Source organism: Dreissena polymorpha, chromosome 14 (genome assembly GCF_020536995.1).
Source record: "Dreissena polymorpha isolate Duluth1 chromosome 14, UMN_Dpol_1.0, whole genome shotgun sequence".
In the NCBI taxonomy this organism is placed as follows: Eukaryota; Metazoa; Mollusca; class Bivalvia; order Myida; family Dreissenidae; genus Dreissena; species Dreissena polymorpha.
Genome location: NC_068368.1, coordinates 22,429,622 through 22,451,839, shown reverse-complemented (window position 1 = coordinate 22,451,839; position 22,218 = coordinate 22,429,622). Strand labels below are relative to the sequence as shown.

Genomic DNA, 22,218 nt, shown 5'->3' with positions numbered 1-22,218 from the left:
AATATCCATCCACATGCATATTAAACTTACTATAGTCTATAGATTCTTAAATACACCATTTGATCATAAGCTCTTTAAGAGTAGCTATTAATTTAATTCAGTATTTTTGTTAAATTAAATATCATAAGGGGAAAACATAAACAAATATTGACAAACACCCTTTAGTGTTCTTGTTGTGTTAATAATGTATTCAATGGAGTTAAAATAATATATTTCATTTGTTTACCTTTCAATATCTTGCACTTGACAACCTCAGTTCAATGCTATTTCATACCTGGATACCTGGATGGTAGGGCCATAATTTTAGCTTTGAAGCTATCTTGGCCCGTCTTGTAAAGGTCTTCTTGTAATTTTCTCACAAATAAGTATTTTACTAATTTATTTAATTGTGCGCATAACATGATGGTACAAATTTATTAAACTGTACAGTTAAGTCTGGTAATCTTGCGCATCCGGTAATCTTGCGCACTTCGCATTTGCGAATCTCGCAGACGACAAATGGTTTTCTTTAGTGATGCAAGATGGAATTTCACATTTTTAATAATTAACAGATTTAAAAGGTACGTATTTCATGCAAAATTAAATTCGAACATTACATTTAAACACCGGTTGCGTCATCACTATACATCGTAAACACTGGCCCACTTACAAAAAAATCGAAATGAATCACAAATTCCCTGCAGTCTTTAGCGTTTTCACACTTTAAATTAAGAATTCATAAATCCAACGTGTAATTTAGCATTCCATTGCACAATATCCGATCAGCTATGGTATTTTGGCCATGAAAATATATCGCATCAGACCGACATAGTCCATTATTGTCCGACATTCTGTCAAACCAATTTGGTATGATCTCCGCATGCACAATGACCTAGTTTTGATATTTTCTGTTAACTATGGAAGCATGATCGTGATAAAATCAAACCCATTATGCATAAACATTTTTTTCACGCATACCGGTACTTTTATATTAATTGTACACTATTACTTGTGACTATATTATTTGTTGATTTGTAGTGAACAAAAACTGCACTAGAAATCCACATTTAATTTCAATGGTTTTACATACTGATTTTAAAACAGTGATCATGCTGTCTTTAAGACTGAAATCTTCACGGAGTAAAGGGCAACTTCCCTACAAAGTTCATGTAGTTCGATACCATAATTCAATAAAACGTATGAAAAAAATATTATTACCGTTCTTGTCGACTGAGTCGTTACATTCTGCATCAAGACTAACTGTCCAGCGCCGTTTGAAACGTTTGTTTACATACATTTCAACTTACTGACATTTTAAACATACAAGTGATTTCATTGGTCCAATGCGGAGGTGTGTCTTTACAACTGGAGATTTCATTCATAAAGAATGCATGATCACTGTCAACTGGGTCATGCGTGTTGTGTATCGTGTTATTTCTTATAAGTTGACCCAGCATTTGTAAAAATATTGCAAGACATATACATTTCCAGAAAGGAAATTCATTTCTGCGTTGAATAAGACCAAGATCGTGAAAATCGCTGCACAATTGATGAAGATATGGCTGTTCAAAGCGATGCACCCCGTTTTGGGCTGATTTTGAGTTGCATACCTTGTTATATATATATTTGATAGTGAAATATTTTTTTTTCAGAAAAGTTAATTTTTCGTTATTATATGATTATTTATCATTCAAAATGATGTTTTCACTAATTAATATCATAGCCACACGCTAAGCACCTGTGATTCGGGTCACTTATTGATAAATATTGATAAATATGGCGACAGCGCTTTTGTTTTCACCGTCAAGGGGCATGTAAATCTGACACAAGTGCCCGGATGCTGCGATATTATGAATGCCTGTGGGCGGGTATATAGACGATTCCAAAATCAATAAATTGATCGCCGCCATTTTGTTGTCACGTGACCGTCCGCCATTAAGGAAGTGAAAACGTCTGCAAGTCTGCGACTATCGATAAGCACGGAATTCATTCAACAAACCTGAATTTGAGATTACATTAAAATCAAGCACAATGTCATCGAATTCAAGTTTGTTTCGTAAGTAGAACTATCTATACAGTTTAGAACACAGTTTGTGAATTTACCTGTTAAAACTGCCATCGACCGTATTTGTATCACTGGATTGTAAGCCTCACAATAAATTGTAAACATCCGGAAAGGTGAAATGCAAATGGTGGATGTAAACATAGACCTATTATTGAATCGATTTGTATTGAACATATGAATTTAAGCACACATTATTTGTTGACTATTGCTATATATTTATTATACCACATAAACTGCATTCCAACTGCCTAAAAATAAAATATACACTATCAACATAATAAATAAAATATGCTTTGTTGGATGGTGTTTACTTTTAATAACTAAAGTACTTAACACTCACCAAACTTGAGTTATAAGAATTATTATTAATCCGGGGATTGATATGATTGGATGGGCTTTTTCTGGCATTGTATATCAACAAGACCTATCAGATAATATTCATTAACTTGATTTCCAAATAAATACAAAAAAAGATAAACAAACATTAATATATATTGTAAAGCTGCTTTTGTTTTGGTCCAAATCTCAAAACAAATTATTACATTTTCATTTGCAGATCTTCCACCTGATGATATGGAATGGGAGAAGAACAACAGTCGAGTATGGCCAAAACTGACATATGAGGACCTTGTGGACTACTTGATCCATGCCAAGGCCTATGATGGAAAGGAAATGAAGTCTTTCAGAGCGCTTTATGGATACAACTATGTGCAGAATGGATGGATGGGCGATATCTGGTCCATAGAATGCAACGACATTACATACATTAAAGCTACCGTATCTCCTAGTCAGCCAGGTGTGGGCCGGATGGACTATAACGCATGGATAGCCGTTTCCAAATATCTGTCTGTGGAGACCGGTCACTGCAGTTGTCCAGCCGGGAATGCTCGGTCATGTAGCCACATATCTGCCATTATTTATGCTATTACCCTAGCGTGGTCTAATGGTGTAGGTGGCGAAACCTGTACTGACAAGCAGCGTACATGGGGGAAAGGAGCAGCTCAAGTCCTTTGTCATGACCGGTTGGCAGACATGACATTTGACAGACCGAGCCAGTTCGAGTTGCTGATGTCTACGGATTGTATTGGACCAAAGACCAGTGACCTTCCTCGAACGAAACAATTTATTGATCACACTAACATGAAGGAATTTGTTGCTAGCTCTAGCGTTCAAGGTCTCTGGGAGTGCAGTGGAACATTACTCTACAGTGTTCTTCATGCCCCAGAAATTTCTAATGAAGCTGAAGAGGAAAGTCCGCATGGCGAACACACCATCAACTGTGTGTGCCCAGTGTCACTACCTCTATCATGTCCTAAGTGCCAGACTTTTTATGAAGCATATGTTCAGCTGACTGACTCATCCAAGTTAGAGAAGGCGACAAAACAGCAGAACAACAGTACCTGGACAGACAGCCGCAAGTTAAGGATCACCAGTAGTCGAGTGAGTGATCTGCCCAAAACAAATAGAGCAAACCCTGATAAATTCATCAACAACCACATCTACTCTAGGTTTAAGGGGTGCGCCGCTACTCGCCATGGGCAAAGGTATGAACCTGTTGCACGAGCATGGTATGAGCGATTGAGTGGAAAGACTGTGTCTCCTTCAGGGATTGTTGTTTGCGAGGAAGAACCATACCTAGCTGCAAGCCCTGATGGGATTTTAGATCCTCACACCATTGTTGAAATCAAGTGTCCTGTTCGGTAAATATTCCAAAAATCCACACTTCTTTGTTATATAATTGTCACTTGCTCTGCCCCCATACAATGGGGAAACATACATAATGAAACCATTTGGCGCTATTGCAATTAAAAACTTGGCCGTGTTGTGGCTTTTGTACGTACTCCATGTCTGTGCTCTTACTTTCAATGAAAATGGCCGCTGTATATAAATTTCAGAGCAATCAATAATGCATGTTGTCTTGGGAAAAGATGTAATAAATGACTTTGGTAACGTTCTTTGTATTGTTTCACGAGGTAGCCAAACAATGCACTTTGATAGGTGTTCCGACATAATTTCAACCCATGAATGGTACACTTTGCTGATCAACTGATGTGACACTCTGAAGCGTCTACCAATGTCTTCAAATGTCAGTGCCAATCTCAGTCGCAGCAAGACTGACAATATCTGGTTGGCCACACTCATTTTATAGGGCAGCTCCTGGCCAAACTTACTTAATGTTGCCACCAGTGTCAGGAAAGTTGCCAAACTCAATCCAGTGTAAAACTGGAAATCAGAATCCGTTTCAATGTATTCCGCACCAAATTCTGGAGAGTTATGTTGTGTTGAGGCGTTCCGAGTTTTTCCGCTGTACCAATAGCTGTGGTCAAGTGACACAATATCAATTGTCTGTGTGCTGCAATCAACCAACTTAGGTTTGCTGACATTTTTACACATTTCCGGGTATTTCTGACAGCACACAGATACACACTGTTCATTGTCAATGCATTGTTCAAAATCTAATATTTTAGTGGCCACCATTTTACAGGGTAAAGTATCTTCATCGGTCACGGCTGGCTTAAGAGGCGTTTCTGACTGAATGTCCAGTTCCGACTGTTGTTCCTTGGGGTAGACATTTTCCCTCTCTTCTAATGGTTGTCGTATCAAGGGTCTTCGACCAGGGGTCTTGGGGGTAATTGGCTGATATCCCAGCTCAAGAACAGGAACCGGGTTCTGCTTAGTGGGGCGGCCATCGATAAAATGCTTGGAACAGACCTGAAACAATATGAAAGAATATTAATTACTATTTTTATTGTTCATCTTAACATTTTGTAAATATGGAAAAAAAATGATTTAAATGTCCACATGGAAAACATATACCCATATTGTATTTTAGCTATTATTACTTTAGGCTACAACTTATATATGTATATGTTCATGCAGGCACATGTATATCACCTGAATGTGGAAAAGATTATAATTTATATAAGAGATTCAGTCTATAACATGTGCAAATAATTAAGAGTTACTTTTTGTATAGGACTTGATTTTGCTCTTAGTATCGCCAGCACAAAAGTAGCTTAATATTTGTAGAGCATCAACATGTTTGACTTATTGACAATAATATTGTTATAAGTTAATAAAGAGTCATTATGAGATTAATTAACAGCTTCTAGAATAATATTCAATATTGAATAAATGACAGGTGATTAAAGCCATTATTTATTATTATAAATATTCCTGTCACTTACCACTGATTTGGCATGCGGATTGAAATCTTTCCTGTTGATTGATTTCAACCACTGAAGACGATTTTCCCCTTCGGCCGGAATGCAATGGAATTTGAATGGAACTAGACACGGACAATCCTTGGCAATTAAACCTTTGTGCACTTCACACGGTCCATTTTCCCAGTCATACAAATTCTTTTGATTGTTAGTACAGTTAACAACAACACATTGCCTTCCACCACCACGTTTATACGGCATTTTTTCGAGATTCCCGTTATCGTTTACGATTTTCCTTTGTTTCACTTCCTTAATGGCGGCTGTAGATTTGAAGAGTATTTATCAGGGGAGATAATTCGTGCGGTCAATAAAAATAGAATCGTCTATTCTCGCAAAGGTTCAAATTTTTGGAACTGCGAAGTTGCAAAAATTATTGCTCGCAGCACCAGTGAAGTAAATACTGATACGTACTTACAAATAAAGATGTGTTTGGTCCACAGGATCCCTCAGAAAACAGTTCAATGGCTGCTGTATGACTGACTATTCTCCGCCTCGTTTTCCTCATTGTGTCACACCGGTCTTACTGACCTGTGTGAATCCGCGCTAAGCATTGTGGGAAACGGACTTTTTTCCATCATGGCGTTGGTAAACATAATAAACACGGAAGTGAAAAATGGTAATTAATTATTATAAAAAACAGGCCCCATCAAACCGGGCCAGCTGTAATATATACATGGATGCAGTTTGTGCTTCAAAAGGAGCCACTTTTTATGTCAGTCTATTGTTTGTAAGAATCACTAAACACGTAACTTAGACTAACTAAACACGTTGCAAGACTGTTTCTTCGAAATAGTATCGTGAAAGTACCTCTTCTCGCACCTCGCCTCTTCTCGAACCTTTCATTTGTTTACATTTTATGCGCATGCGCGCACGCGCACAACGTCATCGTTTTGTGGGTACCTACGTATTGTTTACGACGACTCGCGCGTAGCTGTCAATCTCCGAAAATGCGTCACAAACAGGTAAAATAAGTGTATTAAACATAAAATACGTAAAAATCATTGTTTTTATTAATGCTTTTTTACCTATAATATGATTTTCATGTAAAAACCTATAAAACATGGTCTAACTTTCGATCTCAACTATGCTTGACAAAAACACTTTTCGTCTGCGGCAACAAGTCACGTGACCATGGTCAAATCATGTGACAAAGCTATTTTTAAACGAAGTAAAATGTTGCATGTCACTAATTGTTGCAACTTAAACATATGTTTCTGATTGTGTTTTTGTAACTTTTTATTTAATATTTGTCCAACAATTTTCAGAAATTCCCAATGAAAAGAGTTAAAAAACATAAGGGGTACTCTCCATCAGCACTCACAAATGCTTACAAACTTGTAAAAGAAACTGGGATCCCTATTAAAACTGCTGCTAGACAGTATGGAGTGCCACATAACACCCTTCGCGATAGGGTAAAAGGCCGCGTGGATCCAGAAACCACGATGACAGGTTCTGGTCCACTATTTACATTGGAAGAGGAGGCAAAGTTAGTAGCACATATTAAACTGATGGCTGATTTGGGGTACGGTTTTACCATAACAGAAGTGGTCTCAAAAGCAAGTGACTATGCAGTCTTTCTTAAGAAGAGAACACGGGACAAACCATTGACCGTGAAATGGTTTAAGGGCTTGCGCAACAGGTGGCCGGAGCTCAGAGTCATAAAACGTAGGGGGTTAGCTAAATGTAGGGCAGAAGCTACCAATGAACAAGCTGTTGAAAGCTATTTCACAAATTTAGAAAATGTGCTGAAAAGTAAAAACCTTATTGACAAACCTGAGTGTATATATAACATAGATGAAAAAGGGTTTCAAACTGAACATGCCCCACCATACATAGTAAGTGGTAATGCATCAGCTCCCGCAATCACCTCTTCACGGACAGCAACAACCACGGTCATTGGTGGCGGTAACGCAATTGGGACACAGATTCCTCCCTTCTTTGTTTTCAAGGGTGCGAGAATGAATGAAACATTAATGCAAGGTGCTTCTTCAGGATCAGATGCAATTATGTCAAAGACAGGCTGGTCTAATTCAAGCATTTTTTTGGAATATTTACAATCCCACTTCATCAAGTACATTCAAAGATCTGATCCTAATCAGCAAATTATCATCATATTTGACGGCCACAAATCTCACATCAATGTCCCTGTGTTGGAATGGGCAAAGAAAAACAACATAATTTTGTTTGTCCTTCCAGCACATACATCTCACGTGCTTCAACCTCTTGATGTAGCCTGCTATGGACCTCTGCAGAAAATATAATTATGCATGTCAAAAATTTATCAGAGAACATCCATCTTCAAAAATCACAAGATACAATATTGCAGAATTAGCATCCAATGCATATGTGACAGCATTATCCGTGAATAACCTGAGGGCTGCCTTTGAAAAGACTGGCATATTTCCATTCAATAGAACTGTGATAAGTGCTGACATTTTTAAGCCATCAATTCCTTATGTTGTTCCTCAAGAAAACACATTGGCTTCTGACACTCAGCCATGCATTGACAATTACTTTACAACTGCCGAAAACATAATTGAAATGAAGAAAGCACACCATACACTAAAAAAGACTTTAAGAAATCATGTGTCTGGTCAGGAAATAACTAGTGATTGCATAAATCAAGAAATATTATCACAGCCTTTACCACGTTCCAAAGATACACCAGTCTTTCCTATCAACAAAAGAAAACAAACAAAAACAAATGCAACACATGTCAATCAAAGTAATGTCCCCCTCCCAGAACCTCTTCCTGGACCTTCGCACATTGGCATCTGTGATACTGATAGTCAGTCTTCTGAAGATGATGTTTCTGAAGAAGACAAATGTTGTGTGTGTAAACTTTTTCAACCCAAGGAACTGAAAAACTGTGTTTCCCTTGTGTTTACAAAATGGGCACAATGTGATCACCAAAACTGTGGACATTGGACACACTTGATTTATTGTTGCAAACAGAAAGTTGTTCGGCGGAATGATGTCTTCGAATGCCCATGTCATAAAAGTGAAGAGTAAAAATACTAAAATTGAAATAAAAACATATATTTGTTCAAAAAAACATTGTTATAAATCAAGTTTTAATGTTATTTTCTAGTTTCATAAAAAACTGAACAAAATCTGCTTAGAATTGTGAATTTAAATAGTAAACAATGAAGGGTTCGAAAGGAGGTACGATTGTTTTGGCGGCCATGACAGTTTTACATGATATGGTGGTGCTGAAAACTTTACGCAAATCTGTTAACAAAAGAGGATTTGCATAACAATTAAAGTTGTCAGGTATGTAGGAACAATGTATTTATCACATAAAACTCTTACAAATACGTTTCACTATTGCCAATTTTGTTTTTGACATGTCAAAAATTAAGAGGTTCGAAAGATGGTTCGTCCATGATAAATAAATCAAAATCATAAATAAATATTTATAATTAAATACCTGCTGAAATTTGAGAACGTAAACGATTTAAAATAAACGCTGTGAACATTACAAGGAATCTTACATGTAGGCCTCATGTGTGAGAGGATTAATCAGGGATAAAATAAATGGAGTTCAAACGATCTTACATTTTGAGGAGGACGTCATGGTATCTTGCCTTTCTTGGACATTTGGCACTTTCATATATTTATTAAGAAGATACTGAAAATGCTGAATGTGCTAATTGCAACATCAAAGACGAGCAGGTGAGATATTTACAGCTTTATTTTTTTTGACATAATGTTGTATGTTTTCCATTTAATTTATATGGCGCTCTAATCTTATTTATAAGACGCGCAAAGAATTTAGAGATACTTTTTATATGGGCTAAATTCTTTGCTCCATATATTACCCATATAAAAAGTAGCTTAATATTTCAGAGCGTCAAAAATTTGGACTAATGGCGCTCAATTTTAGCTCGGCTGTTTTCGGGGAAAACCCTAGGTATTGTCATAGCTCGTCGTCAGATGTCCGCGTCGTGCTAAAACCTTTACATCGGCTCTAAAATCAAAGTGCTTCCACCTATAACATTGAAACCTCACATGTATATGCACCGTGATGATACACACCACGCCCATTTTGGGGTCACTCGGTCAAAGGTCACTAACCTCTAAAAAATTCTTTTAATAAATTTCATTTATTCAAAACTGCACCGCAGCCTAGCTTGGCACCCATAATGTGGTGCTCTTGTTTATATATAATTTTAAAAATGTATTAATAACCAGAATAGTTTATGCATGTATAAATAAAAAGATACAGCCATGAACAGTGTGTTTTAATTGTTCATAAATATGCTTTGATTGCGTATATGCAAAACAATGAAGTCCATATATTGTTAACTGATTTTTAAAATGTTGAATGTCACACATTACATACCAGTCCGTTTATATACCGACACTTTATGTACCACTATCTGACACTTTATGTACCATATTTATAATATAAAGAGATAACTTATAAAAAAGCTAATTACAACGAGCAGTACTCACGAAAAAACAACATAAAAATCCTAAATATCCCAGAAAATAAAGAGGAAAACGAAACTTCACTAGCAAAATCTGTCAGTGAGATCCTAAAGATCAACACAGAGGTCGACCTACAGCCTGTAGATGTAGTGGCCATGCACCGGATTCCAACCAAGAAGGGACAGATCCGTCCAGTGATAATCAAACTACGCAATAACTCTGTGAAATCTGCCATAATGCGTAAAAGGGCACCAATGAAAAGCAAAGGGTACAGGCTGGTGGATGACGTCACAAAACCCAACCAGGGACTCATCAACAGGCTTTTATTGCATCCGAATATCGACAGTGCGTGGTACTTTAATGGGGCGGTCTATGGGAAAACTGTTGCAGAAGAACGTATCAAGTTTGATATATATGACAATGTTAATGATGTCATAGAAAACTTCAGGCAGTATAGAAGAAACGGCGGAAGCGGCCAGTAAGAGTGATGACATCTACAAGCTTAAGTGGTATGTTCCACATCTTACATGTTTTACGATTGCATTTTTTAAATTACAAATTAATACCCTTATTATATGTTGAACCGGCTTGTATGTGTGTGTGTTGTTACTTTTTCCTCGCAAATTGTAGATAACACTTAAACACCTTCCTTGTAATAAACATAAAACTTCCACATCTTACATGTTTTACGATTGAATTTTTAAATTACAAATTAATACCCTTATTATATGTTGAACCGGCTTGTATGTGTGTGTGTTGTTACTTTTTCCTCGCAAATTGTAGATAACACTTAAACACCTTCCTTGTAATAAACATAAAACGTATTGTAAAAAATAAATTGGAAAACTACAATCCATAAAAAATGATTTTAACAAAGTGAAAACTTACAAACGTAAACAAAGATACAAACTATATTATAATCGGTTAAACTCTTACAACTGACTATAGATTTTTGCCTTCTATTTTAAAGCATATCCATATAGTCTACATCTATCTATACCTTAAATAGATCATAGTCCTTATCAAATTTCTTAAGTGTATGGTAGTTGTATCTCCTGAGTAGCACAACAAATCATAAATTTATACACGGGTGATGCAATAGTATTTATCAAATTTGTGTAGTAGAAATACTTATTTGTCTGTTAATCTACTTAAAAAACCCTAGTAATTAATGATACTATGATATTATTGTGTTCAATATAACTAGACCCATTATATATGAAGGGATTGTGTTAAATCATCTGTGTAGTTCTATCCTATACTATAGTTTATTCAGGATGAATATTTGTTGTAGTTTTATTTTCCTATATGTACATAATAGGTCAATTATTCAAAATGAACTGTTGATACATTATTTGTGATACATAATTTCGTGCTAAATCATCTGTGTAGTTCTATGCTATACTAAAGTATATTTAGGACGAATATTTGTTTTTCTCCTATATGTACATAATAGGTCATTTATTAAAAATGAGCTGTTGTTTGCATAACTTGTGGTACATTAAGGTACATTATCTTCCAGCTGTCTTTGCAGTTTTTGGCAAAATTAAGCATTGACAATACTGTTATTCTAACAATTTATAAACTCAAAACTTGTGTATATGTTCCGTATATCAAAATTGCAATCGTTGTGGGTGTAACTGGGGTCTCTGCATTGCAAATATATGCAGAAATACTTATCAGACATCATAAAGCCAAAGTATTAAGCGTCATACGTGTATTACATGACTACATATAAATTTTAAACTATGCACACAGGGACTTATAAAATAAGAATCTTTTTTTACCCATGGTGATGTATACATGTTGTTTAATATTAGTGGGGTAGGATCATATGCATGTAAAAGACAGATCCTTTATTGGAGGTAGTGATAAAACAAGATCAATTATTTCAGTAAAGTATATTGTATATTGCAACAAAAGGATACAATCGGTGATTAAGATTTTCAATATTTTATTTTGAATCTTGAATCTTAAACCATATCAACTAAGACTAGCAGTTTTAGGTATACTGAATAAATCATTTGGTAAGGGGAGAAAACTCTTCTGTTCCTTTTGAGAATGATTGGAAGATTTAGCTTTCCTTTCTGCACTCGTTTTTTTCTAATTTAGATGATAACGAGGTCATTGATGAAATAGTTTATTCAAGTCTCATCACCTTAGAATTACTGTACTTATGTTCTCGTAATATAATATGAATATTACATCATGTTATGTGAATATTACATTAATATATGTCTATTCAAGCCTCGTCACATTAGAATTATTGTACTTATGTTTCTCGTAATATGATAAGAATATTCAAATCTCGTCACATTAGAATTATTGTACTTATGTTTTCGTAATATGATATGAATATTACATCATGTTGTGTGAATATTACATTAATATTTGTGAAGAACATACAGTTTGTTAAAAAAATTAAAAAAATTATTGATTTTGAAACTGTTATTTATATTAACACTTTTATAGACCATGTTTTTCAAATAGAAATATTGAAATATCAAATCAATATATGCTGTGTAAATACTGTATGTCTCTTAAGAAAATTGATATTGAATCTCGAGTGGATGCGATATTTAGTATCTGTATCAGAACATTATCGTTTATTCAACCATAACGTTTTTTTTTATGCAACACCATGTATTATGAATATATGAATGATATAATATATGTTGATCAAGGACCATAACGGCCTATTTCAACTGTGTAAATATTATTATAATATAATGTATTTGTCGAAATAAAAGTTCTTCTGTCCTCTTTATATGCTTGACAAGTTTTTAAGCTGTGTACAATTTTTATTGTAAAAAGAAAATTTGCATATTGTTCTTGTATAATTATGTCTTCTTAATATGAGCGAACACTAACCTGCTTAAATACGCTTTTAGTTACGTCTATATATAAATGAATACAATTGATATCTGCAACACATGAACGTTGATGACAATCCTTCATTAATCAGGGATGTTCTGAACCTTGCTTTAATTATATGATTAACGCATATATGTTGGGGTAAAAAGCATGTGTAGATGTAGTTGTTATAAAACATATGTTTAGATAAAATAAGTCTTCATTATAAAAATTAAAGACAATCTTTTATTAATCAGGGATATTATGTAACTTGTTTTTTAATTACATGATTAACTCATATGTCTTTGTCTTTTTTGTCGGTAATAAGCATGTATATGTGTAGATTTTGTTAAAAAACCATGTCTAGATAAATTAAGAATTCCTTCTTAAAAATTATTTAGTAATACTTTGAAATATTGTTTTGAACGTTAATATAAATTCTTATTCTATCAGGGATGTTTTTGTACTTTGTTATAATTATACGTTTATAAACACATATGTTTGCGGTATAATAAACACGTATAGATGTAGATTCTATTTAAAAAAATAAGTATAGATAAATTAAGCATTCATTAACAAAAATAGTGCATAATGTATTAAATATTAAAATAATAAACTTCTAAAAAGCATGCAGAATTAACTGATCTTCAAAAACTGTTGCATTCAGTTGTTTTTGTTGTTGTTTTTGTCAGAATCATGAAGACTTTGGGTTTCTATGTCGCTTTTTCCTTTTTTTACGTTCACCATAAGGAATACACCACCAAAACAATAACACGTAAAGAATTCTACGTATGTTGTAAAATTATGTATTTTGATGTAAATAAGTCCATATGTTTGATTGTAACCACAATCATTCATTATACTTTAAGCCTCCTTTTGTACTTTTTATTATTTTGTTCTTATATTGTATGTTCGTGTTTAAGTTTCTGAATTGTTTGTGTCTAAACATGCAGAAGCTGAAAGTTATGAATATTGTATTATATATATTGTCCCAAGATACCTGTTTTGGGATTCATATCTTACAGCTCTTTTTTCATCCTTCTGTGATTATTTCTTTTCACTTCTTCATGCCTATAGAATCTTCATATTTTTGTATCTCTAATTTTAGTTTTCTATTTTTGTATGTATGTATGGACATCTTTAAAATAGAAACTTACTGGACAAACCCACATAATAATATTTACACACCCTCCCTCTCTTTAAATGATTAAATTATGCACTCTGAACGTAAAAGGGCTTAACAATAAAGAAAAACGCATTAAAATCTTCAAATGGTTAGACGAAAAAAAATATAGTATATGCCTACTACAAGAAAGCCACTTGACACATACTTTAGCACAAACCTTAAAAGATGAATGGGACGGAGACATCTATCTTAGCGGACAACATACTAATAAACAAGGCATTGCCTTTCTGATAAAAAATAATATAGGGATCACAGTCAATAACTTTAACGAAATAATAATTGGCAGACAAGCAAGTATAGATATCAAAATACACGAAACAGAATTAACATTAATCAATGTCTACGGCCTTAACATAGATGATTCCACATTCTACGAAACATTACAAACCTTTATAATTCATAACCAAGATAAAAACATTATAATCGGTGGTGATTTTAATACTGTTCTTAACCCATTATTAGACAAAAAGAATGGAGACCTTTATTCTCATCCTAAAAATAGAAACATTTTAAATAACATAATTGAAAACTACAATATGATAGACATCTGGCGTACAATATATCAAAACGAAAGCAAATTCACCTGGCACTCAAACACAAAACCAACAATATTTTGTAGATTAGACTATTTTTTAATATCTGAATCTCTTTGCAACATTATTGACACATGTAACATAAAACCAGGATTTATGACTGACCATTCTCTAGTTGAACTTAAACTGCACAATATACAACATGAAAGAGGCCCAGGATACTTTAAAATTAACAACAGCATCTTATTAGATACACAATATCAAACACAAATAAAACAGGAAATATTAAATACAGTCCAAAATAATAAAGATGCAAACCCAAACACCTTATGGGAAGTAATCAAAGGAAATATACGTAACACAACAATTAGATACACATCATTTAAACAAAAAGAAACACACAAACTTGAAACTGAAACCATCAAAACCATTGAAACACTTGAAAAACAATTGCATCAAACAAACACAAATGATACCACCGACATTGAAAATGAAATAACATTAAAAAAACAAATATTAGATGGAATCTATCATACACATCTCAATGGAATAATACTAAGAGCGCGTGCTCAGCATGTTGAACACAATGAAAAAAACACAAAATATTTTGCAAACATTGAAAAACGTAGAAGTGAACAAAAAACTGTACACAAACTAGTAGTCAATGGCAAAGATATAACAAACAGAACTCAAATACTAGAAGAACAACGTTTATTTTTCGAAACCCTCTATAAACGAAAAAATGTTGAAAATAACACCCTTTTTAAAAATACACATCACGCTTTAAACCAGGAGGAAAAACAACTGTGCGACGGATTGCTTAATGAATATGAATGTGGACTAGCCCTAAAAGAAATGCAAAATAACAAAAGCCCAGGATCGGATGGCATCACAATCGAATTTTATAAAATATTCTGGAATGATATAAAAACACATCTAATTAATTCACTTAACTACTCATTTAACAACGAAAACTTAACTACGCTACAAAAACAAGGTATTATATCACTTATTCCAAAACCTGGAAAAAACTTAGATTCCTTATCAAACTGGCGCCCGATTAGTTTACTAAACAATGATTATAAAATTGCAACTAAAAGTATAGCAAACAGAATTAAAAAAATATTACCATCAATTATTTCAAATTCTCAATCTGGTTTTATAAAGGGACGATACATTGGTGAAAACGTTCGTCTTATCCAAGAATGCATAAACTATTTCAACAATTCAAATAGTCCTGGTCTAATATTCTTTGCAGACTTTGAAAAGGCATTCGATTCGCTTGATCATTCATTTATGTTCTCCTGCTTAGAAAATATGAACTTTGGTGAAAGTCTCATTCAATGGGTCAAACTATTCTATACCGATATTAAAAGTATAATCATTAACAATGGCTTCTTTTCAAACAGTTTTAACATCGAACGGGGGGTTCGACAAGGATGTCCACTGTCATCATCGCTATTTATTATTTGCATTGAGTTTCTATCACATCACATCCAATCAAATAAACACATAAAAGGCATATCACTAGAACCTGACGAAGAAATCAAACAATCCCTATTTGCTGACGATGCAACTTACTTTTTAAACGACAATTACGATTCTTTCCATAACCTAATAGAGTCGCTAACCCTTTACGGAATGACATCGGGTCTAAAACTAAACAAAAGTAAATGTACTGTGCTACGAGTAGGTAAATTAAAACAAAGTAATGTTCTATATAAAAAAGAAATGAAATTTAATTGGACATCCGATGAAGCCACAACGTTAGGAAAGTCTCATTCAATGGGTCAAACTATTCTATACCGATATTAAAAGTATAATCATTAACAATGGCTTCTTTTCAAACAGTTTTAACATCGAACGGGGGGTTCGACAAGGATGTCCACTGTCATCATCGCTATTTATTATTTGCATTGAGTTTCTATCACATCACATCCAATCAAATAAACACATAAAAGGCATATCACTAGAACCTGACGAAGAAATCAAACAATCCCTATTTGCTGACGATGCAACTTACTTTTTAAACGACAATTACGATTCTTTCCATAACCTAATAGAGTCGCTAACCCTTTACGGAATGACATCGGGTCTAAAACTAAACAAAAGTAAATGTACTGTGCTACGAGTAGGTAAATTAAAACAAAGTAATGTTCTATATAAAAAAGAAATGAAATTTAATTGGACATCCGATGAAGCCACAACGTTAGGAATTACTTTCACAAATAATGAAAAGGATACAGTTCTTAAAAACATTCTACCTAAATTACAGAATTTTAAAAACTGCTTAAAATCATGGCATCATCGTAAACTTACACTAATCGGAAAAAACACAGCATTGAAAACGTTTGCACTTCCTAAATTAATATATGTATTAACAGTTCTCCCAAATCCAACAAAAGATGTTATTAACGATATAAAATCAGCAATATTCAATTTCATATGGGACGGTAAGCCTGATAAAATAAAAAGAACTCAGTTAATTCAATCTGTAGAAAATGGAGGTATCCAATTAACGAACATTGACTCATTCTTGAATGCAATCAAATGCAGCTGGGTTAAAAGATACCTAGATAATACCAATACGAGTAAATGGAAATTATTCTACCAGAAAATCCTAAAAAAATATGGTGACTCCTTACTCTTTGAATGTAACATCAGCAATACTATCTTACATGAAATTGCAAACGAAAACATATTTCTGTCTGATGTTCTATCAGCGTGGAGTGATGTCATTCATAAATTAGAAACCCAAACTAGCAGTAAAACAATTTTATGGAACAATAAAGACATAACTTCAAACAATAAGACGTTTTTCTATAAAGATTGGTTTGAACGAAGCATTAAATATGTCGACCAATTATATGACTATAGAATTAAGGATTTCTACTCTTTTGATAATATATGCTACATACATGGAATACCTTCAAATAATTTTCTGAAGTACTACACACTAATCAAAAGCATACCCATACATATTAAATCTGAAATCAATACAAATAATACACCATGTACTCAAACAACATTTGTAGAAAACATACTTGGAAGAAAAAACAAAACAAATAAAATATTTTACAAACTACAAATTAAAAACCCTACGGAAAACTCCAAAATCCAAAATAAATGGCAAGTCCTTTTTGGAGAAAATGAACTTAATTGGAAACACATATTTACCATGCCATATAAAGCAACTATTGAATGCACACTGAGAAATTTTCAATATAAATACATCCATAGAATTATAGCTACAAATAAATATCTCTTTAAATGCAAATTATCTAACTCAAATCTGTGTGACTTCTGCAGTGAAAACATTGAAACTATAGAACATCTTTTTTGGGAGTGCAAACACATCCAGCCTATCTGGAATCAATTAACATCTTTTCTTGAACAACAGCAACTAAACGTTAAACTATCTTTCTTAAATGTAAGTTTCGGAATTAACTCATTGAAATCAATAGACGGTAATAATATTGTGAATTTTATGGTTATATTGATGAAATATTTCATCTTAAACATGAAGTACAAAAAACAAGTACCAAATTTTAATTGTTTTGTCCATAGTCTTAAACTAAAAATCCAGATTGAGAAAGAAATAGCCCTCAGTAATGACACATTACAAATCTTTGAACAAAAATGGAATCGGATTAAATTCTCATAATGTTTTGTCCACTTATATACATTTCACTTTTTTTTATCTTTCTAAAAAAGTTTTTGTTTATATTTTTTTCAATCAGACAAGATCATTGTGAATTTACAACAAAACACACAAATCCAGTATGCTTTCTTCCGACTTAATACAACTCATCATTTTTCAAAACTATTCCTCTGTTGTTCTTTTCTTTTCTCTCAAAAAAAAAAATATATATATAATAGCATATCTTGTATTACATGTCTGAACTTTATTGCTTTATACAATCACTGTGTTGTATGATCATATACATGTTTACATTATATGTATGATATTGAATAAAAAAAAAAAAAACAAAAAAAAAAAAAAAAAAAAAAAAAAAAAAAAAAAGAGATAACTTATTTAATATGAATGTGTGTTATTGATGAAATGTATTTTGTGTGATAGTATTTATGAATTTAGACTTATATATTGGCCATAGATTTTATATTTTGTTAGATTGTCTAAGTGTCACTGAGTGTCTTAGTTTAATTTATTAGCCCAAGTACATGTAGTACTTAATAAATGATTTATTAGTCTTACCTGAAATTGAAGTAAATTATAAAAATTAATTTGTCTCTTATCTTATCCTGACTAAGGATTATAAAGTCTAAAATGTTTGTATTATATTGTATAATTGAAATGTGATACTTTGAAGAGAAGAGAGAATGACCTTAATGTTCAAACTGTAAAAAAAATCAAAATTATTTCCTTCTTTAGACTTTAATCATGTTTAGAGAATGACCTTAATTCATTAGGACTGCTATGAATGAATGGACAATAACACCTATATTTTATGTAGGTGGTACATAAAGTTTCAAAGTACCGGTAGTACATTAAAGTCTGGTACATGTACATAAGGTGTTACACCCTAAAATGTTCATGGTATTAGTGTTTCAATAATGTAGTGTTTCTTATTATGTATTGCTTAGGTTGTTTTGTTTCAAATTTCAAATTTGCATTTATTTTAAAGCATTTTCAGTCACTTTGTGAATTCCATGTTTTTTGTAATAAGGTGAATTATGTTGTACATGGCGTCAAATATTAATTCATGGTCGCTATGGTGTAGAGAATGATGTCCGCTGGGCATGGGTTCGATCAATACTCTGGGATTTCTCCTTTTCGTCTCCATGGACAACAAGTTCTGGTGTACCAAGTAGTAGTAGTAGTAGTAGTAGTGGTGGTGGTTGTGGTGGTGGTGGTGGTGGTAGTAGTAGTAGTAGTAGTAGTAGTAGTAGTAGTAGTAGTAGTAGTAGTAGTAGTAGTAGTAGTAGTAGTACTAGGTTGGCGCTAAGGAAAAAAACTTAGTCGCCAAATCTAGGGGGGTCCGGCGGCATGCCCCCCCCCTCCGGATTTTTTTTTGATCCTAGATTGTCTGTGGTGCGTTTTGGGGCTATTTTCTGAGCAAAATTAAGACTATTTGTTTCTGAAATTAGCTCTTTTTGCTTGAAAAGTTTTCTTTGCTGGTGAGCCACTTGCTGACATTTTGCAGCCAATTTATTTGTTTACATAGTAACACGTGGCGTAGTGATAATGATACACTAACACCGTTTAACAGTTTTCGGTACATGTGGTATTTAGGTTTTAAACCACTAAAGCAGCCCGCCCGTCTCGGAAGTAATTATACGACATTTTATAAAATCCAAACATTTGTTTTTTGTTTTTGAAGAAATGCGTTAGAAATTACTAAGTCAGCATGAGACCGCCATTGCACGTCAAAAACCGTGAGACTCACGACGAAACCGTGAACCTTGACAGGTATAGACGTTTCTGATTCTGCATTCACGTCTGCACTATTTTAGACGTCCTCCGATCGCGAACCTAACATTTGGTCATTTCCTGAGTTTACATTATTCTGTCCGCTTTCTTTTCTAAAGAATTGTGTTAATTTCTGTTGCTTCGACTTTCCATTTTCGCTCGCAGCATCCATTTTTCCCAGAATCTGCAACTCACTTCCTAAATCGGTCTTTCAAGTCGCATAGCGACCGTAAAGGGAAGTAACTCTTATCTACTTTTTTAGCCAATCAAAATCGTTGTGTCTTGGGAAATTAGTTTATAGTGGCTATGTCAATGCCATAACTCCGCCCATCTGATTAAACGATAATTCCGTACTGGTCGATTCGATAACGTTGAATCATAACATCTATAGCATAGGTCATACACGGCACGCTTCAGTGATTCAGTCATCGCGTAAATAGCCAAGTAACCCAAATGTTAAAAAAGTCTGGTCGCAGTGTAAAGCTTGACCAATTAAGACATTAGCCATGTGGATTATCGACCTAGGCGGTCGTCATTATCCCCTGGGGCCTTTCCGGTAAGGATGTTATCTGTGTAATCTTAGCGATGTTTCTGGCGATTGATACGGCCTGAAAACAGGCATTTAGAGTGTGCATTTGTAAAGCATACTGGTCATGTACGTAATTCCGGCCACTTTTGGGACTATTTAAGAAAAATCTTTAGTGTTAGGCAACTGGTTGAAACTAAACTTCACATATATAATCCTGGGTTCAAAACTAACCTAGCATGAAAATTTAAATAGAATTAGATCAGTGAATGTTACTTAATGAACAGAAAATGATGACATGTAAACTATCCATTTTCGTAGGTTAAATGTACCTAAAAAATCGGCCACTTTTCAGTTTGATCTGCAGATAAAATTACAAAGCATTATCTTTTGACAAATGTCCTCAAATTCAGAGTAGATTCTATTAATCAATGTTTATACTATTAAAATTTTTGACTTGAAATTTAAATAAATGCGAAATTATTATACCAGTTACTCCCCCTACCTATTTTAATAAATATAAACAATGGGAACTGCTAATTCATTAAAAAAAATATTTCTTTTGAATGTGTTTAATAAATTTTTTCAAACATAGCTAAAAAAGTAAACACATTTTGTTTGAAAAGTTGACTTCAGTTTTGATGATTAGTAAACGCTTATATATAATATTAAAACATGTAATCTAGTAATATTCTTATAAAGGGAGGTAATTCATATATTAAAAAATATATTTAGGTTCTGATTTTTATGTTTTGAATATAATTTTTTGTACAATTAATTGGTAAAACTTTAATTTAAGTTTATTAGATAAAATAAAAATAATTTTATCAAATATATTTGTTTCTTATATGAATATAATTGTTGAAACAAATGATGACATCACTTTCCCCACGAGCCAAATATTTCCCGCTATATTTGTGACATTTTAACACAAACGTTTACAGTGATGTGGTTCTTACATTTGCAAAACATTGAGAGTAGGGATGGTTTTCATGATGATTTTTATAAATAAAAACAAAATATGTGCGTTAAGATCATGAAAATGATTTTACATAGGTGGCCGATTTTTTACGTACAGGCCGGAATTACGTACATGACCAGTAGGGTCTATTTTTTCTCAATCGCCAATTTCATGAAAATCTTATTCTTAATCGCCAGCTAGGAATTGTAATCGCCAATGGCGATTTCGGCGATCGGTAACGCTAACGTACTAAGTAGTAGTAGTAGACTAGTAGTAGTAGAAGTAAGATCAGTAGTAGTAGTCCTAGTTGTTGTTCTTGTTGTAGTAGTAGATAATTAATTAATTATTATTAGTAGTAGTAAGAGTTGTAATGGTTGTGTTTGTATTTGTATTGAATTCTGATAATACAACACAATGATGCTGCTGCTAACAATGATGATGATGAATAAGATAATGCTGCTGCTGATTGTGATGATGATTATATGATGGGACTTTGGTATTATAAAATTTGTGAGGATCAAACACAAAACCTGTTGGATAATAAAACTTCTCATTTTATGACAAAAGAGCTAGATTGAAGAGTAAAAAATAAGTATAAGTATATAGTATATAAGTATAAAATTCCCTAATAGGAAAGCTACCATTAAAGGACCATGACTTGTGGGCTTCATCAAAAGCAACGCATGAAACAGTTATATCTCTAATGGTTTGGTTGAAGTATAATCTTGATTTATTATCAAAATGATTTTTTTGCTTATGTAATTAACTTTTTATATGAAGCAGCTTGTTTGTTGTTTTCTTTGGATTAATCATTCATTATTTTTGTTAAACTGTTTAAGGAGTGCATGTAAATCATTAGTAAGACGTGCATGTTGGTGTACTAGAGGAATACTAGAGGAATACATGGGATATTCTCAAAATCTTACACATGTTGTTTTTAATATAATTAAATAGGATCAATTGATGAATTAATTCAGTTAGAGTCAACTTGGGCTGGGTTGTGGAACTATAGTTATTTGTTGTTTT

At 33.3% G+C, this 22,218-nt stretch overlaps 4 protein-coding genes across 9 annotated transcripts in view; 2 read left to right on the top strand and 2 right to left on the bottom strand.

Moving 5' to 3' along the window:
* LOC127857852 (E3 ubiquitin-protein ligase TRIM33-like) overlaps positions 1-5,784 on the bottom strand; it is a 31,233-nt gene extending 25,449 nt beyond the window's left edge. The window contains exon 1 of one of the 3 annotated variants that reach the window (XM_052394546.1): positions 5,684-5,784. The gene's annotated coding sequence lies outside the window, so the exon portion shown is untranslated. Of the gene's footprint in view, positions 1-1,717; positions 1,790-5,679 lie in introns of those variants that run through there. The other 2 variants (XM_052394547.1, XM_052394550.1) reach the window with 2 other exon arrangements.
* Positions 1,891-3,998, top strand: LOC127857850 (uncharacterized). Of its 4 annotated transcripts, none has more exons than XM_052394540.1 (2): positions 1,891-2,035; positions 2,601-3,998. In XM_052394540.1, exons 1-2 carry the CDS (start codon positions 2,011-2,013, stop codon positions 3,746-3,748), a joined length of 1,173 nt encoding a protein of 390 aa, XP_052250500.1. In that variant the 5' UTR covers positions 1,891-2,010; the 3' UTR covers positions 3,749-3,998. The 4 variants fall into 4 exon arrangements, with proteins under 4 accessions (XP_052250500.1, XP_052250503.1, XP_052250501.1 ...); XM_052394543.1 differs by lacking the exon at positions 1,891-2,035 and adding an exon at positions 2,118-2,157; XM_052394541.1 differs by lacking the exon at positions 1,891-2,035 and adding an exon at positions 2,135-2,177.
* LOC127857848 (uncharacterized) lies at positions 3,387-5,560 on the bottom strand. Its single transcript, XM_052394537.1, has 2 exons — positions 5,233-5,560; positions 3,387-4,756 (listed from the first exon to the last, which is right to left on the bottom strand). The coding sequence occupies exons 1-2, from the start codon at positions 5,467-5,469 to the stop codon at positions 3,704-3,706; spliced, it is 1,290 nt and encodes a 429-aa protein (XP_052250497.1). The 5' UTR covers positions 5,470-5,560; the 3' UTR covers positions 3,387-3,703.
* Positions 5,785-5,904: 120 nt separating the features above from the next.
* Positions 5,905-8,306, top strand: LOC127857853 (uncharacterized). Its single transcript, XM_052394551.1, has 2 exons — positions 5,905-6,230; positions 6,534-8,306. The coding sequence occupies exons 1-2, from the start codon at positions 6,216-6,218 to the stop codon at positions 7,527-7,529; spliced, it is 1,011 nt and encodes a 336-aa protein (XP_052250511.1). The 5' UTR covers positions 5,905-6,215; the 3' UTR covers positions 7,530-8,306.
* The last annotated feature ends 13,912 nt before the right edge of the window (positions 8,307-22,218 follow it).

What these genes read in the sequence shown, in the direction of transcription:
- LOC127857850 (XM_052394540.1), top strand. Translation starts at nt 2,011, where the DNA reads ATGTCATCGAATTCAAGTTTGTTTC. An exon ending in ATCGAATTCAAGTTTGTTTC is followed by an intron (nt 2,036 to 2,600) that starts GTAAGTAGAACT and finishes TTTCATTTGCAG; the next exon opens with ATCTTCCACCTGATGATATG.
- LOC127857848 (XM_052394537.1), bottom strand. Translation starts at nt 5,469, where the DNA reads ATGCCGTATAAACGTGGTGGTGGAAGGCAATGTGTTGTTGTTAACTGT. An exon ending in ATCCGCATGCCAAATCAGTG is followed by an intron (nt 4,757 to 5,232) that starts GTAAGTGACAGG and finishes ATATTGTTTCAG; the next exon opens with GTCTGTTCCAAGCATTTTAT.